The sequence below is a fragment of the Mytilus californianus genome, unplaced genomic scaffold (genome assembly GCF_021869535.1).
Source record: "Mytilus californianus isolate M0D057914Y unplaced genomic scaffold, xbMytCali1.0.p SCAF_3, whole genome shotgun sequence".
NCBI classification, from domain to species: Eukaryota; Metazoa; Mollusca; class Bivalvia; order Mytilida; family Mytilidae; genus Mytilus; species Mytilus californianus.
The window spans coordinates 28735651-28755297 of record NW_026262679.1 but is presented as its reverse complement, the minus strand read 5'-3'; the positions used below and the strand labels follow the sequence as shown (position 1 = coordinate 28755297).

Here is a 19647-nt window from a genome sequence, read left to right as displayed (position 1 = left end):
ACTTTTCTCATGATCTACTTAACAGGATGACTTCATATTTGATCAGTAGCTTAACAGGGATAAGTTGACATGTGATTGCTTTTAAGATTTACGATTTGTCAGACGGCTATTTTCATTTTCAGATACTTTTGAATTATGAACAGGGGTACTCTAAGTAAGCCAACACATGCATTTTTATTAACATAAACCTATTATTTTTTACAGAAAACTTGCTGACACTATAATGTTCACAACATAACATCTATGAAAAATGTTAATTTTGGTCATGTTTGTCTATACCAATCTTTGCCAAAAGTTTTAAATATAAAAAATACCTATGATAGACAAATGATATAGATTATAAGCTCACTTTGAGTAAAGGACCTTTAAAACATCAAAATGCTGAAAAACTGACTGAAGACTCAATGAAACAGGAAACATTGCAGCATAAGAATTGGTTAATGATATGATGTATTATTATTTACAGAGGGTGTGCAGTTTAGAATTGGTGAAGAATATGAAGGAAGTGGTCGAGCAGAAATATATCTGAATGGGAGATGGGGTACAGTTTGTAATGTATACTGGGATGATGTTGATGCTGAAGTCTTCTGTAGGCAGTTAGGACCCTTTGTAGGAGGAGTTCAGGCTAATCCTACAACTGTAGGCACTAGTGATCAGGATATCTGGATGACAAGGGTGGAGTGTATGGGAAATGAGACAAACTTCCTGCAGTGTGAAGCATCATGGTATCCAGCTCAGACACAAAGATGTACACATGGCAATGATGCTGGAGTTGTTTGTTTCAAATCTGGTAAACTTTTAATGTAGTCAATAATTGTCAATGCAAAGCAAATATAGAAAAGTGTTTAATCTAGTTCATATATTACATACTCTGTTTATTAATTTTGATTTTAAAATTTTAGTTAATTTGTATATCCATAGTCATTCAATAAGAACTTGTTTTTTAAATCAATAAGAAATGAAATTGTACTGTTATTTTTATATGTGTAAAGCCTAAAGGTAAAAAGCACTTTCAGTCAGTTCAATGTGTATAAACATGTTTAACCCCGCCACATTCTTTATGTGCCTGTCCCAAGTCAGGAGCCTGTAGTTCAGTGGTTGTCGTTGGTTCATGTCGGTCATATTTGTTTTTCGATAATTGTTTTGTTATAAATTAGGATGTTAGTTTTCTCAATTGTTTCATATTTTTCATGTCAGTGCCTTTTATAGCCGACTATACAGTATGGGTTTTTCTCATTGTTGAAGGCCGTACAGTTGCCTATAATTGTTTACATCCACTTCATTTGAACTTTGGTGGATAGTTGTCTCATTGGCAATCATACCTCATCTCCTTATTTTTATATAATGTAGCTATAGTGAAAGGTGGTTTTTTTTTTGTAGTGCGTTTAATGAGAGGGAACTATAGAAGTAATGGTATGGTTGAGGTATATCACAAGAACAAAGGTTGGAGTACAGTCTGTGCCAGTGGATTTGGTGAAACAGAAGCAGGTAAATGTTGGTAAATCATCTGAATTTAATGGGTGATTTATTTTATAACACATTTTTCACGCTTGGCATGAAGTCATTAAATTTTGATATGCCTTTTGAGAATTGCAAATCCTTCAATCTTCATCAACATTTAGCTTTAATCTGTGGTTATAAAAATTCTTTTTTAGAAATAAATAACTTTGTTAAAGCTTCATTATTATAAAACTCAGATAGAAGCTTTTTTCAAGATCAAGAAATAGCATTTGAAGGAAAAGGTCATTTTTTGGCATTCAACATTACATTGTTTCACTGACAGTAGCAATCACAGGCAAGACATAGGGCTCTGTGGAACCATTTACAAATTTTATGATACAAGTACAGACATTATTTATTTAGACTCAATGGCTATAACATGCCAAAATTGTTTATGTTTATCTAAAATGAACTGCTTATATACAAAAACAATAAATCATTTATTCGATCAAAATTATAGCAACCCTAACAAAAATATGTAAATTAGAATGTTTTACTTGGAATTCAATATTATTGGTTGGGTTCTTATTTTTGTGGGTTGGGGTTACCCACTAATTTAAGTATTCCACTAAATACAAATTTTCTATAAGCTTTTATACAGTATTTTTGTTAACAAAAACATTTCTATAAATCATTGATTCACTGAAATACTTTTTCCTAAAATCAAATTATTACCATCAATAATAAAGAATCCACAGTATTCAACTTATCTTATTGTTATATACAGTAAGTATATAGTGATGAACAATACAAAGTTGTCAATACAGTTTGTCTGATGTGAATAGATTAAACAGGAACTGTCAAGGATCTGCTGTCAACACCAAATTCTCCAAATAACCCCAACAAATTTAAATAAAACATAAGACAACTTCAGACAAGGTTCCAGACATATTTTAATACCTGGTGGGGTTATAATAGGTTTCTTTTTAAATCTCAAACTTTTTTCTTCTAAAAGTAATATGGTATTAGTAATGTACACATACATATATATATTACAGATGTCGCCTGTAGGATTCTAGGATATGAACATGGATTACCGCTATGCTGCTCACCGTTTGGTTTTAGCTTCATCACTCCATTGTTTGGAAGGTTACAGTGTAAAGGAAAGGAAAAGCATCTGACAGATTGTCCCAGTACTGCTATAGTCTGTACTAGTCCACAGAATTATGCCTCACTTGCATGTTATAATGGGATCCGTACACAAAGTAAGTTTATTTATTCTGTCTTAGTATTGGTAAAGTTTGTAAGTCTACAGGTTATAATAAGATTTTTACCTAGAGCAAATATATTTTACAATCTAAAAGTACTGCTATATTCAGACCACAAAATCAAACACAGATTTAATATATTATACATGTACATTGTCAAAGTATTGCTATATTCAATCCACACAATGATAGCACACAAGCTATCATGCTTAAAGTGAACATTGTGAAAGTATTACATGCAATAAAAAATTGAAGAATTAATCAACTATATTTGTACCGCCAGAGATAAATCGTAAGATTGGCAATTAAAAAGGAGAGCATACATAATAGGTTCAGAAATTTAACTTACATTGGCTTATCTATAACACCTGTTCAAGAAAACAAGAATTATTTTACATGCAAAAAGCATTCTACCAATACAGGTCATTAGTTTAAACTCACTACTCCCATCATGACAAGACTGTGTATCATGCACAGCTAAACAGATGCTGTCTTCATGCAAGTCTCATTGTTGGACAGAAGTCCAGGAGATGATATTTTATATTTCAATAACTCTGTCTTCTTTAGTATAGGTGAATAGTTTTAGGTCCCAATAATTTCATAGTCTGTAACAGTACACCAGATTATACCTTAAAGACATGTAAAAAGACTGTCACTGAAAAAATGAAACACAATCTATTAACTATATATAGTGTAATTTCTTTAAAAAAAACTTTTCAAATCCTTTTGAATTAAAAATTTAAGGTGTATGACATTTATAGCCATCACAACCAGTCTTTTTTCACTTTTTTGAGTTTCAAATTACTGTCGAGGAATGTTCCCAAACAAATGTCTTCACGGGAATTTGTTACAAGTATTTTCATGTATTTGTAAAGGGATGGAAGGACTTTTTTTTTCAGGATGTCCTGATTGAGCCGTTTAATGCGCAGGAATTTGGGAATAGCCAGTAAAATCATCAGTAATTCAGTATTTAATTATATCGTGATGGGGGTAACAGACACATTATTTTCACAGGAATTCAAGACTTGGCATCTCTTTTATTGGGAAGTTGGAATGAGACCCCTCCCCCTCTTTAAAGTTTACAAGATTGCTGAAATTATGAAATGTTTATATACTTTTAGATTACACACTTAGACTAGCTGGAGGATCGAGTTATACTGGTCAAGTCAACATTACTTACCTTGGAATAGAGGGTCGTATCTGTATTGATGGCTGGAATGACAAGGCTTCCAGAGTTGTCTGTCATGAGCTGGGCTATCCTGATGGCATGTCATACTTCCATTACAAGAGTGATATGGATGCTGTAGGCCCCTATTGGACAACAAATGTCACATGTCATGGTAACGAGTCTAGTATCAACCAGTGTAGCCATGTTGGATTTGGGAATGTAAAAGAATGTAAAGGAAAGCATTATGCTGGGGTGCTGTGCTTTGACAGAGAAGGTAAATACCAAGTGTTGATATATGTGCATTTGTTTTAATTATATTTTTTCTTATTGTTGAAAGTGTACAATCCATGGTATATATATATATAAACAAAAATTGCAAGAGGTAAGCCTAGTTCTAATCTTTTGAATGTTATGGCTTATGCTCTTGTCTCAATTCTTACACAAAAAATTTAGTTTATTTTTTAAAAAACATTGATTTTCACAAATTGAATTGTACTACTTTAAGGTGTATACTACCGTTTAGCTGGAGGAAATGATAGATCAGGTCGTGTAGAGGTGTCTGTCCATGGAGAATGGGGAACCATTTGTGATCATTACTGGGACCAGTATGATGCTGACGTATTCTGTAGACAGCTTGGGTTCAACACAGGAGATTCTTACTATGGTGACAATTTACCTCCAGGTTCTGGGACACAGTGGGATGGTAAAATACACTGTAGTGGGAAGGAAGAAAGTCTTGATCTTTGTCCTCATGAAGGATGGGTTGTTGGAAACTCCAGATTCTGTCTGGGACATAAAGATGATGCTGCTGTTATGTGTTATACTAATGGTAAAATTTTATGACAATTGTAACATCTAAATTTATTATTCCTCACTGTAAAAGATAATTCTTAACTTACATAAATAATTTCATGAAATGAAAAAGGAATTTCTGATTACATTTTCTATGAAATCAATGCTTATAATTTTAAAGTCAATACAAACATGAGGAACCTTCACTGTAAACATGATTAACATGGAAATCTGAATGATCTTTCTTCTTCAGTTAAACTATACAAAGGTTACACCCCAGGCAGTAGCAATGGAGCTGTGTTATATTACCACAACAGGACGTGGTTACGTGTGTGTGACACAGGATTTACAGACATGTCAGCTAGAGTGGTGTGTGAGGAGCTAGGTTATACAGACGGACAAGCTATCTGTTGTTCAGCATTTGGTAAAACCAGTGAACCCGTATTGACAAATTACACACTCCGATGTACTGGTAGGGAGAAGTCTGTAACGGAATGTTTACGTGAAGAGCAATGTGAAAGTGACCAGTATGCTTCTGTGATGTGTTTTAATGAAACAAAGATAGCAGATAAAGGTAAACAATTTATACTGTAAACCAATTTATTCTTTCTAACTTTATACATGTACTCATATTAGAAAAGAACCAAGCTTGACATATTTGTGACAATTTATTATTCACAATAATTAGTGAGCTTGCAGTTGAATAATACATATATTGAAGGAAGTAAAATTTAGCATTTGATAGTAGTTTTGTCTCTCCTGTGACGAAAGTAGTGGAAAGCAAGACATGGGCATTGCTTTTCAGGCGAAGGCAATGACAACGGCGTCAACAATGTTAAGTTTTCTGCTAAAGTTAGTTTGATAGGAACTACTTGTGATAGATCATTGATATTTAATATAAAGTTGCATTACTATCAGTACATATCAATTTGATGACTATTTTGAGGCCCTGCCCCCTTGGACATGGTCCAGTGACTTTGAATTAATTAGCAATTTTCAATGTTAAGTTTTCTGCTTGATAGATTGATAGGAACTGCTTTCAGTAGACAACAATATTTTCTATAAAGTTACATTACTTATAAAAAGAAGATGTGGTATGATTGCAAATGAGACAACTCTCCACAAGAGACCAAATGACACAGAAAATAACAACTATAGATCACCGTATGGCCTTCAACAACGAGCAAAGCCCATACCGCATAGTCAGATATAAAAGGCCCCGAAATGACATATGTAAAACAATTCAAACGAGAAAACTAACGACCTAATTTATGTACAAAATAATGAAAGAAAAACAAATATGAAACACAGTAACAAACGACAACCACTGAATTACAGGTTCTGTTCATCTCAGTTTGTCGACCATTTTGAGGCCCTGCCCACTAGATCATGGTCCAGCCTATTTGAATTAATAAGCAATGTTAATGTCCATCAGATTGTCTTTCTGTTTCAACAGTTTGTTACTGTATAATTGAATATTAAAAATGGAGAAATTATTAAATGTGATCGTAATACAGCAATCCATTCTTACAAAATATCAAAAAGGAATTAACATAAAATAACACACTCTATATTTCATCAAAGTTTGATAGTAATTTCATATACAATGCAAAAGGGCCTTTATACCCTTATGATTTACTTAAGACATAGCAGCTATATGCAAGGAAGCCTTATATAGAGAATGCAGTGTGCTGCAAATAATAACTCTGGCAAGGTTTTTTTATCAGAAAAAGGTAAAAAGCAAATGTTTTATGGTGGAAATAATTTTTTCTTTCAGAAAAATATTCACTAAAGTTACAGGATAGAAACAAAGGGCAAGTAATTGTTACACATCTAGGTGCTACTGGTAGGATATGTGGTAAAAACTGGGATGATGTTGATGCTGGTGTGTTCTGTAGAGAACAGGGATACAGACATGGTATAGCCTACAAACATGATGAACAGTCTACCTCAGAGAGTTCTAGGGGTCCTTATTGGCTGAGTGACTTTAACTGTACAGGAGAGGAAAAGGCACTACTTGACTGTCCTCATCAATCTAGAATGTCATTAGGAAACTGTTCTGATTCACATATCGCTTCAGTATTGTGCTTTAAGGATGAAGGTATGCTTTTGTTAACAGATAGTTGGAATAATTTTTGTATTTGTCTTGTTTTTATTGTAGATATTTGGCAATACATTTTATGTGAATTTGGTATCAAACATGGTATAGTACAATATAAACATAACATGTAGAGAGTGTATACCCTGAATGAAGCTTTAAGCACAATTATAAAATAGAGTACAGCTGTTAGAATAACGGTTACAGTCATAAACATGCCTTTAATATAGAAACACTTTAATGCTTATGTCTGATGATACCTTTTTCATTTGTTATGTTATGTGGAAGATTGTATACATGCAGTGTTTTGAGTAATTTTAATCAATTTCTTGTAAAAATATGCTAGCACTATTAAAGATACAGAAATAAGAGTTTTTTATGCCCCCACTGCTAGGTGAAGGGGCATTAAGTGTTACCCTTGACCGTCTGTCCTTCCATCTGTCTTTCCATCTGTCCTTCCATCCATCCAAAAAGTATTTTCACATATTATAAGCAAGCTTGAGCAGGGGCATTCATGTCCTCAGACACATTCTTTTTTTTATTTTTAGATGAATTGGGAAAAAAATGTTATACAATGGTCATGTAATACAGACCTATCTTAATTTTGCTGATTTTTATCTAACTTGTAATTTATTTAGGTTTAAAACTGAAATTAGATTAAACAAATGACTGATTGAAAAAAGCTTAAAAAGACTGCTATTAACATATTGATATTGTTTATATGACAGGAATAAAGTATTATATGAGTGAAGGTGGCTCTCATTATGGCAGAGTTGAGATATCAGTTGGTGGCATCAATGGCACAATATGTGATGCTGGATGGGACAATAAAGATGCTTCTGTATTCTGTCGTCAGTTTGGATTCACTGAGGGTGTGGCATTACCTAGCGCAACTTATGGACAGGGTCGTGGACCTATTTGGCTAAGCCATCTTCAGTGTAGTGGAAATGAAAAGAATCTTCATCAGTGTCCACATCGAGGATTTAATGATCAGTTCTCAGAGAGTAACTGGATTCTGTCGATCATATGTGATTCGCATCGAGATGATGCTTCTGTATTTTGTTATAAAAATGGTAAGTCTTGTACTTATATTTTTTTTAAATATGTAAACTGTTATGACAATGAATCAACATTTAAAGAATGTAAAATATTGACACTTTACCTCAAAGCAGCATTTTAAAAAGTAACAGGTATTTGGGATATTTTAATTTATTCAATGTTTATTTAATACAAACTATAGCTATTGTATAATGAAAAATACTGAGAAAATATCAACATGCTATTTAGAAAGTTTCACAAATTTATTTTGGTTTTCATCTTAACTTAACCCTTTTAAAATTGTATAAAACCTGAAAAATAACAATGTTTTACTTTTATTTTATTATGCAAAAAAAATATTCATATTGTAAACACAATTATATCTTATCTTGATTCACAAAGTAAAATGACTTATTAAAGAATAATACTTCTTTCAGTTCGTCTTAATGAAGGACATGATGCCAGGATGGGAGGAGTAGAATTCCACCGTAATGGGGAGTGGTATAGCATCTGTGATGAAGGGTTTGATGACCAAGCTGCTAGGGTTACCTGTAGAAGTCTGGGAAATAACTTTACTGATGGTCTCGCCATTAGAGGCTCAGCTTTTGGCAAGATTAAAGGAAAGACTTTTATCTCAGACCTGAGATGTATTGGAACTGAATCTGACCTGTCTGAATGTCAAATGAAGTTTAATGCCACAACTTGCACTTCATATGCTTCTGTATACTGTAGTAATACAACTATAGAAAAGAAAGGTATTTTGAAGCTTGATTATAATATTATTTATAATTTATGCAGTATTCTCTTATGGTTGTGGCCTGTTATCTATTTCATGTATGAAGAGATATTTCTCGTATCACACTGCACGGAGTGTAATCTGAAAAAGTGATATGAAAACTGAGTTAATTTGATTGGCTTATCCAGCATCATGTGACAATATTACGATATTCCCATTGGCTATTGGTTAGGTCATTGATAACTTTCAAAGGTTAAGACGATGTACATTTCCTCCATGGCAAGAAATATGTGATTTCTTCGATAATATACAAAACACTCACACTTTTCACCTGTAATTTTTCTTTTATCAAAATTTATTACATTCTGAGGCGTACAAAAAGTTTTAAAATGTTGTATGTCGAAGTTTGTCGCCGGAACAGGACATATGACGTCATACTGGTATGTGCAAAAGACTAGATCAACCATTCGCGGAATTTTTAATTTAACACAATGAGAGTGTTGACAATAAGAGAAATAGGTTTAACAACTTGTGAGAATTGGATATCTCTTGATATCCACTCCTGTTATTTAATTTAAATAGTAATAATAAACTCGCCAAAGGCTCATATATTATTGTATTGAAATAAAATAACTGGAGTTTATATCAAGCGATATCCAATTCTCACTCGTTATGAAACCTATAAAAATGATTTACAAAAGAGGGTCTGTTAAAAACTGTGTGTAATGTCTTCCCATATCTTTTTCTTATGCTTAATTTAAAAATCATGTTTGATATATAGTGAACTATACTATGTGAGAGAAAAAAAGATGTCTTATTAGGGTCTTCCTTTTAAAAGAAAACTTAAAATTTCATTTATGGTAGAAAGGGATCAGCGAAATATGTTTTTTTAGTTAAACCAGTTTACCAATGGTTTATCCAGAAACTTGATTTATCATTAGTACATAGTATGATTGCAAATGAAACAACTATCCATCAGAGTCCTAATAAAGTGGATTTACGCAAATGTATGTTGAGTCATCAAAATTCTGGGTATATTTGTAGGATTTGCACCTCGAATAGCCTCAGACAGTTTAGCCAGTACTGTTCATGGTATCCTAGAGGTCAGAGTTAATGGTGTTTGGGGGCGTGTTTGTATGCAGGACTGGGATGATCGTGATGCTAATGTCACATGTAAAGAGCTAGGTTATGCTGGAGGTGTGGCTTACTTGCATATTATGAAGAACAGAAAGCCAATATTAATGAGAGGAGTGAAATGTACAGGCCTGGAGAATTCCTTAGCTGATTGTGTTCATTCTGCGAAGGCTGACCTAGATTCTTGTAGCTTTAATTCAAATGATGCTGGAGTATTGTGTTACAATTCCACAGGTAAGTTGTCTTCATATTTCAATCGTAAAAATATAACAGTTCTAGGAACCTTTATCTAAGACTTCAAATTTATTTACACAGTAAAATGACTTGAGTGACCTATTAGAGAATTGTTTCTGTTCAGATGAATTAACTGTAAACCAACTTATTGTTGTAAGTAATTAATTTGCAGAACTTCTTGTTTTGTGAGTAAATAAATTATGTGTAAATAAATTGTTGCAACTATTTTGAACTTTCATCTCCTCTTACATGAATTTTTCAATTAAGTTAGCATGGTAAGAAAATTAAAACAAAAATTGCTGTGATTTGGCTAAAAATGCCTAAATGTGAAAAAAAAGGTATCAGGGAAAATAAGTTAATTATTTCATAATGTTTTGCAAGGAAATTTTAAAACAATATACAAAAAGAATAATTTTTAAATGTTTTCTTTTATTAGGTATACAGTACAGGTTACAGGGAAGTAAGAATCCATCTGTGGGCAGAGTAGAAATAAGTTACGATGGATCCTGGGGTTCAGTCTGTTCATGGTCATGGAAGACTGCTGATGCTAAAGTCATGTGTAAACAACTCCATTACACTGATGGTATAGTCAACTACAATGTCAACAAAACTCTTACATCATTACCTCGTTGGATAACAGGATTTTTCTGTCAGGGTTCGGAAAAGACGATGATGACATGTCTGAATACAGGATTTAATTCTTCATTCTTGGATGATCTTTGCATGAGGAGAACAGATGAACCAGGGGCTTACACAGAATGTTTTAATGAAACTGTTGGTATGTTTTACATTTAAATGTCAAGTTTTCAAACATCTGTAGTGGAAGATTTACATATAAACATGCCCCTCCTTCAGTGGTTAAGGGATATTACGACCTGGGCATATTCTTTTTTTTAATTAGAAATGGTTTATTTTGTTTCATTTCAGCTATATATAGTAGGCATTGTCACAAATGTTCTTGCTAATAAACATATTTTCAATGTATAGCCAACATATTGCTCTTAATACAGTTTTTTTTTTGCCAGGAGGAAGTGATGCTTTTGTTTGGGTGTGGATGGGCTGTTTTTTTTTAATCAAGAATAAAGAAATTAAAAAGAAAAATTGCTGTGAATTAGTTGAATTTCTTTAGTTCATGTACCAATATTCATGCTTCAAGAAAAACTTTGAGGATATTCAGTTGTGTGTAGGGTTTAGTTATTTGCTTTTACAAAAGAAAGTATTTGTTTTAGACTTTTGAGTCTAGGCTCCCTTTATTCATGAAATCTTTGGAAAATGCAATAATGAATCATCATAAAACACCAGTATTTCAAAGAAAAAAAACCAAATCAATTCAAGTAAAAATAAGAAGATGTAGTATGATTGCCAATGAGACAACTATCCACCAGTGACCAAATTACGTACATGTAGATTGTTTCTTTTTTTTCATAAGACAGTTTTACCAACTTATTTCAGAGCCAACACAAATACGTTTGATGAATGGTAAAGACAAATACTCAGGGCGTGTGGAAGTGTACGTTAAGGGACCAAATAAATGGGGTACAGTGTGTGATGATTTCTGGAATGACCAGGCTGCCAGTGTAGTGTGTCGACAACTCAACTTTACTGGTGGGACTGTGGTTCGAGGAGGAAAGTTTGGAACAGGATCTGGACCAATCTGGTTTGACAATGTGAAGTGTAAAGGGACGGAAGAATCCCTTTATAAGTGTGGACACAGAGGGATAGGTACACATAACTGTAACCACACTGAGGATGTTGGAGTTATATGTATGGGTATGTAGAAAATAAAATTTGCAATCAACATGTTAACTTGTTTCAAAGTAAAGTAAATCGTGAAGCTAAATTTTTAGCAAAAAGGGAAAAAAGGAAGCATCAAATGATTTGTAAATGAATCAAACATTCAACTTGACAATAACTAAACACAGTATTACAATTTACAGTTAAACAATATTTTTGAAAATATGATCCTGAATCTCAATAATTAGTCAATAGTCAGTAATTATGTTTAATCATTATTTGAAGAAGGCATTTACTCGACCTCCCCAAAACACACACATTCACACATAAATAGAGACAATGGAATGTTTCCAGCATTGAACATATCTGTAATTCATTCATTCATGATATCTGTAATCTATTCAGGTACTGTATTAGGTCAACTCCATGGTGGGTGCATGTTTAATTATATGTTATGTTAATTTATATTTACTCTACATATAAGATATTTTTTAGTATTGTTTTTTCAATAAGTTTCAAGTGTTAAGACAGTTTGGTAGCAAAATTCAAAGAAAGAAATGCTTCAATGTTTCATGCAAAAATGTGTTTGGTTATTTGCATAAAAAACTTCTACATAATATTTTGAGATTTCCTGTGCAGCGAAGTAGTTTCTCCTCTAAAATAAATTCATTTGATACCAAAATTAAAAAAAAATTAAATATATTGAGTGAGAAATATAATATTTTAGTGGATAAAGTTGTGAACTGAAGACTGTATGTAGGAACAAATAGTCCATTTTTTTTGCCAGTTAATGGATATGAATCATTTGTAATCAGCTGCTTAAGTTTATAAATGAATTGTAGAAACAACTTTTTCAAATACAGAAATGAAAGAAAATCTTGTGTTTAAATGAAAAAAATTTTCAATACATGCCACAGTTGATAAAAAGAATTGAAATATTTGCATATTGAATATTCAGATGTTCAACATAAAGATATTTTTATCTTTTTTTATTTCAGCTCCAACAATACCTACAATATTAGTTACAAGTACAGCTACTCCAACAACAACAACATTAAGATCAACAACAACAACAGTCCAATCTACAACAACAGAAACAACTTCACAAAGTTCAACAACCAGGACAACAAGTACTCAGAAACCAACACCATCCCCAACAACAACAAGACCAACTACTTCAACTCAACAAACTTCTACATCAACACGAGCCACAACTACAAAACCAACAACCACCAGGACAACTAGCACATCAACAACAACTAAAACAACGACAGTTATTATTCCAGTTACAACCACAAATTCTAATGTTACTGTGATTCCAAGTAAACAACAAAAATCTGAAAATAATTTGGGTGTAGTGATAGCAGTGCCGATCGTCATATTTGTGATAATTTTGATAGCATTACTTGTTGTCTTTATTGTAAGGATTAGAAGATTCAAACGAGGTGTTCCACATGAACGTTTCCATGATGATATTATAGAAAACAACCAAGACAGTCTTGGTATGAATAATCAACTGTATGATCTTAGCCTTCAGCCAACAGGCAATGGTTATGCAGAAGGTTCTCGTCCATCTCAAGATGGAGATAAGTTAAAATTATCCAAAAATGGCAATGCATATTATGCTAAAAATGACAGTTTTAGTAGTGAAACGTCTCCGAACTCATTCGCTAATCCTCTATATGGTAATTCTAGTATGGAAACAAATGTAGAACAAAAAGAAATAGATTTACTTAATGACAGTTCTACGGCTTAACAGTGTAGCATTATATAAGTAATGTCAAATAAGTGCTTGATATTGGTGCAGTTCTTTGACCCAAGTTAAGGAGGATAGTACTGACATCTTAAAATACATATTTACTGTCAGGTTTTGTGGTATGCTTTAAAGATGGTAAATAGTACATGTGAATGACAAGAAAAGTATGCAAGGTTATATACACTATTAACATTGTAAGTTCCCACTTCATCAAAAATGATTCATGGTGTTTAAGTATTCGATTTTTATATTTGTAAAATAAGTTACATAAGATTTTTTTGATCTGGTATTTATGGAATATATAGAAAGTATACAAAGTTCAAATTGTAAAACTGTTTACACTGATAATTTCTCTTTTAAAAACAGTGGACACAGTGTCTGTGATGCTATAAAAGTTTTCCAAATTGTTGAATTTTTTTATATATACCTTTAACATGTATAAGAAAAATAAATACATTGGGCCATAAAAAATCATCATGAGCTCACTTGACATGTTGAACAGCACATATTTATGTTATGCATTTATTGGAGTTAATTTTTCTGGCAATGATACAGATTGAAAACATATCCCTCCTCAAAGGCTTAACTAATCTTGTATTCCATCATATTTTATGAAGGTTAAACCTTTTTTTTACTGTGTATTTATTGTAGCTTCAGGATTAAACAACAAAATGTTTCAAATCACACAAACATATAATAAAAATATGTGTTATTCTTTTGGATTGTACCATTTGCATGTAAATTAATACTGAATGAGAATATTAGATTTCCTTTCCAACAAATTGATTCTATTCTACCTTTTTTAAGCAGATTCCCATTATTTTCAGTTTTCAGAATTTGGAAATTTTCTTCATTATACATGTACATTGTGATTAGCTTTGGTACAAGCATTTTTAATTTTTAATTTTGTGGGCAAAATTACCCCAAGTTTAAAAAGCCTAAAATTGAATTCTCTGAATGCAGATTTGTATTTTCTTGCATGATTTACACGACTTAAAAGTGCTAAAACAACTTTATTTATTTTATTTTATCTGATGCATTTTTTCAAATCTTTAATTTGATTCTTCTGAGTGAATCTTCTCAAATTCTTGTTATAGATCATTGTAAGAATGTATGAAATATTATAAATAATCTGAGTGTTATATCCTTATGTTAATGATCGTCAAGCATTGCCAAAACGAGTTATCTATGTGATAATTATTTTGCTTTGCCAAAATATATCTGTTCATAATGTCATCGTTTTTTTTTAAACCATATTTGATCATATATTATTTATATTTAAATGTTATTATTTCTGATTTGTGTAATAAGTTTGAATATTCTTTTAGTGAAATTATTATTACAATTATCAATCATCAAGAATATTTTTTTACATAAAATGTATTAAGTTGAATAATATTCTACATATTAATTTTAATGTTGTCAAGTGTAAGATTGATTGAATGAAAAGTGAGATCATGATTAGTGTAAAAACTAAACATGTTTGAAGCAGTGCAAATAATTTAAGGTCAACATGATTTTTAGTTCAGGAATAATACATGTTTTAATTTGTAGTGAAACAAAGAAAACTTGGATAAATCATTTAAAAAGTGGTTTTCTTATGGTGAAGAGAGCATAATGTAAGATTTAAGATATAATAAAGATTAAACATGCTTTAAAAGGAACACAATATCTAAAGTGTGCAAAAAACGTTTTGTTTATAAATGGTAGATGAATGTGGGATCTTCATTTAAAAGAGAAAATTTGATTGTCCTTCTCAATACCAAATAAGTGTCATTTAAAGCCAGCATTTCACACAAGTTCCAAGAGAAGTTTTGAAAGCCCTTTCTATATTTGTTACTCTTATATATTAAACGGTTAGTTGGTGCTATTTTTTATTTTTTCTTTCTAGTTTATAGGCATGATAGGTTCAGCATCTTTTTGAAAATCTTGAAAAATACATTGTTGGGATATTTGATTTTTTAAAAGTATTCAAGTGGATATGGTTAAGCTGAGTACCATCTAAAAGTTTTGAATACTTGCACAGGGTTTGATTTCATAATAGTCCATTAGTTTTGTTGGAAAGGACTTTGTATTTTTACCTTTAGTAGTCCTGCTGACTACTTAGGTCTTTTAAAACATATGTTCTGTTTTATTACAAAAAAAGATAAAAAGTTTGGAATAAGACTTCAAATTAAATCCTACTTAAGATTGAATGTACATGAATATGATTATACGATTCACTATGAATAATTGCCTCTTCCAAAGAAAACAGTTGTAATTTGTCATAAAAATTAAACGCCTTAGAAGTAGGGCATTTATTTTAATGTTATTGTGACTACATAATAGAAGATTTCTGCATAATGACTACCAGAAGTTTTATTAAGAGCAAATCTCTTCTGTTACTATATATAGAAAGCATATAAAGGTTATTTGATGATTAGTTTTGTACTGTGTTATAATGTTGGGTGTGTTTTTTAAAACAATTAGTACATCACAAGTATGGTTGTGTGGTATGTTATTGTATCTCATTGATGAATGATTTAACTAGTGATTAATATGTTGATATTTTTATGAAATCATTATATCATATTATAGTCATGTGATAAACATTAAATCTGTCTCATAATACTTTGGGTTTTATTTTATTTTTGTCTCACCTTGATAGAGTCAAAAAGCAAGACTTAGGTATGCTGTTTCTGGCATCAGCGGGGGTGGCAGCGTCATCAACAATGTATTTGTTTGTGATTAGATCAGTTTAAGAGGAACCACTAGTGGTAGGTCAATAATATTTGGTATGCCATTGTATAAGCATTGGTGCATCTCATTTCGATGGAGATTATTTGGCCCTGCCCCCTCAGTCATGGTCTATTAACTTTGAAACATTTGCTTAGATAACATGTATTAGTTTGTGATTAGTACAGTTTAAGGGGAACCACAAGTAGCTAATTTATGATATTTGGTATGCAGTTGTATTAGCATTGGCACATCTCATTTCCATGGAGATTATTTGGTCCAGCCCCCAAAGTCATGGTCTAGGACTTTGAATGTTTTGCATTGTTTACAAGTTAAAGTTTGTGTTTAAGTGAGTTTAAAGGGAACTAAGGGAGCTACCATTTGATTTTTATGGGGGGGGGGGCTAGGATGAAATTTGAAAAAAAGGCAGGACAGGAGTTTTGAGTAAAAAAAAAGGCAGGATGACCAACTTGGCAAAAAAAAAAAGGCCGGATGACAATTTATGTAAAAAAAGTCAGGATAAACTAATAAAAAAAAAGGCAGGACTGAATAGAGTGAAAAATAAAAAGGCAGGACAGAGATTACAACCTAAAAAAAATGCAGGACAAAATTTTTCAACCTAGCCCCCCCCCCCCCCATAAAAGTTATTGCCATTTTAATATCAAGATTGGCATTATACTATCATAATTACAAAAAGGTGAGCCATATTTGTCAACAGTTTACTATTGTATATAGATATAAGAAGATGTGGTATGAGTGCCAATGAGACAACTCTCCATCCAAGTCAAAATTAATAAAAGTAAACCATTATAGGTCAATGTACAGTCTTCAACACGGAGCCTTGGCTCACACCGAACAGCAAGCTTTAAAGGGCCCCAAAAATTACTAGTGTAAAACCATTCAAACGGGAAAACCAACGGTATGCCTTTACTTTACTTCTACAGGAATGCAATGCAACATTTAAAACTTGAGAAATAAAATAAAAATCTTATTGAATAAGAAGATGTGGAATGATTGCAAATGAGACCGCAATCCACCAAAAGACAAAAGGACAAGGATGCTAACAAGCAAAGGTCAACAATAAACAAAACTCATACTGTATAGTAAGCTATTAAAGGGACATAATCTATGGTTCAGACAATTGGTTTTTTTTTGTTTTTTTAAACATCTGTAAAGCAGAATATTGAAATAATATTTCCGTTAGCAGTCATTTTGGTTCAGTTTTGTCAAAATAAGCTAATGAAAAATATCTCTGATGCATTTTTGGCTTGCAAGTCAATAATTCAACTTCATTTGTTTGGATGTGAATTTAATTGAATCGTAGCTGGAGATTGTTTATACAAATCTATACATGTGCAATTATTAAAAAGAAAAGAATGTCAGAATTGAAAAGTGAAACAAGAGAGCCACAGAGAAGAACCATTTCCTTGAATGATTTGGTCCACAAAAAATCCTTGTTTTACAGGTAAATGGATGATTTACATATTTTTTTATTCTATGACATGAAATCAAACAGACCTAGAAAAATAGTCATTTTATTGTTGCATGTGCTGTCTGTGTATTTGAATTAAAATTTAGGTTTATATAGGGTCATTTGACAACAACGTTCTTAGGAGGTCATCTGGACGGTTTATTATAAATCTAAAATACACACAAAATCCTGATATATTGTAACAAGTTCATGCATTGTTAATTGTTTCTTTTGGACTTTTTGTAATTTGGATATACATTTTAATATGTTATGAATCAAATATGAGAAACGAGTCAAATCAGTGAACATGAATTCGACAGCTAATGCCCCTTTAATGCCAGATAATAATATGTGAAAAAAAAGCTAATGACCTGATAACATTAATAAAAAGAGAAAATATGGCAGACAGTAACCAATGACAACCACTGGACTAAAGTCTGCAGGCTTTGGACAGGCACATAAAGAACGTGGTGGTGTTAAAAATGTATGTGAGCTCTCAACTCTCCCATATCTAAACTGGGACACTGAACAGGTGTAACATCACATTTGAGCAAATATAAAATTTCAGGATTAAATGATGTCTTATTCCTCCTGTAATCTTATATGCTACCTTAAAGAATCATGTCTTATAGCATTATTACATTTCCATATTTCATAGAGGAAAAAATTGAAACCATCAAACAGAGACGTGATAGAGGGATACATAAATTTTGTAAGTCATATGTCAAAACGTTTTGAATTCTAAGAAGCCTTATTTTATACAGAACCAGAGAGAAGTCCACTATTAGCTCACCTGATCAAATGGCCAGTGTAAACTGTATCTTGTTGTCATTATATATCTATCATCAGTTATCTTTAGGAATTTTCATTTTCCCCTCTGAAATAACTTCACCAAATTTATAAACCAAACTCTGTGTTAAAAATTCTTCATTGTCTTATTTTGTATTTTAGTTGAATAAAAAGTGATGTAGGGGATGTCAATGAGACATCAACCCATAGACACAAATAACCTAAAGGCTTGAGGACGAGGTTTCAATAATAGACCAGTGTCTATATATATATATACAATATGTCAAGCTCTTAATTGCTCCAAGTCCAAAAAAGTTATGAATGAAATTTACAGATAATAACAAAGGATTCAATCAAACACAAATTTTTCAAATAACAAAAAAAAACATTAAGATATTACAAAAGACAATCATTGACAGGGTTTCTGGTTTTTTGTTTTCCTCTAAAACTACAAGGCCACATCTCTTCAAATTTCATAACTAAAAAATAAAGATTATTTGGCCTCTGATTTTGAATCTTAATTATGTCAAAAATAACATGATGCCACATAGATTCCTATTCAATCTGATTAGAAATCAGTCAATTTTCATCTTTAAAACAACTTAGTTTACCCATACCTTACTTGATAAAAATAATATATTGAATATGAAAAACTAATCTTGATTTCATTCGTTTTTTTTTTTTTTATTTTGAAAAAATGATATGTATGGCACCCTTTTGGGAACTTTTCTAATTTCATGGTAATAGGTGGTACACAAGTTTGATTTGACACTATAATGTCCCTTTTTTGTCACTGATTTAGATTTAAACACCAGTAGAAATTAAACATTCTCATTGTGTCCTAATTTAACTAAATGGAATACTTGTTTTGTTCCAAAACTCTCAGTGTTTGAGTGATATTATTTAAATATTAATAATTGACATAACTACATAATGTATGATTATATACAAGGATTCTTGATTATTGCTTAGAATTTGTTTTCAATAAAATACATAAGGTCAAAATTATACAGACATTAGGTAAGTGTACGTATATATTCACCAGTCAAAAGTATGTGCTGAAAACTCTTTCTTGGATACATAAAATTTTAACCCAATATAGCCACAATCATCATTATATGACGCGGTATGTGCGTCATTAATATTTATTTATGGCTAGCCATAAATATTTATGCCTAGGCATAAACCGATTTATGCCTAACCATAAATCCATTTAAGGTTAGCCTTAAATGATTTATGCCTAGGCATAATTATTTATGGCTAGCTTTAAATCG

The 19647-nt window shown here is 31.8% G+C and overlaps 1 protein-coding gene across 1 annotated transcript in view; it reads left to right on the top strand.

The window, feature by feature from the left end:
* LOC127733437 (deleted in malignant brain tumors 1 protein-like) overlaps window positions 1–16008 on the top strand; it is a 51330-nt gene extending 35322 nt beyond the window's left edge. Inside the window, exons 19-31 of the mRNA XM_052242799.1 lie at window positions 467–790; window positions 1381–1488; window positions 2499–2705; window positions 3830–4150; window positions 4382–4705; window positions 4922–5242; window positions 6446–6769; window positions 7495–7839; window positions 8242–8559; window positions 9585–9908; window positions 10345–10686; window positions 11361–11678; window positions 12641–16008. Of these exons, the coding sequence (XP_052098759.1) occupies window positions 467–790; window positions 1381–1488; window positions 2499–2705; window positions 3830–4150; window positions 4382–4705; window positions 4922–5242; window positions 6446–6769; window positions 7495–7839; window positions 8242–8559; window positions 9585–9908; window positions 10345–10686; window positions 11361–11678; window positions 12641–13398 (4334 nt within the window). The 3' untranslated portion in view covers window positions 13399–16008. The remainder of the gene's footprint in view (window positions 1–466; window positions 791–1380; window positions 1489–2498; window positions 2706–3829; window positions 4151–4381; window positions 4706–4921; window positions 5243–6445; window positions 6770–7494; window positions 7840–8241; window positions 8560–9584; window positions 9909–10344; window positions 10687–11360; window positions 11679–12640) is intronic.
* The last annotated feature ends 3639 nt before the right edge of the window (window positions 16009–19647 follow it).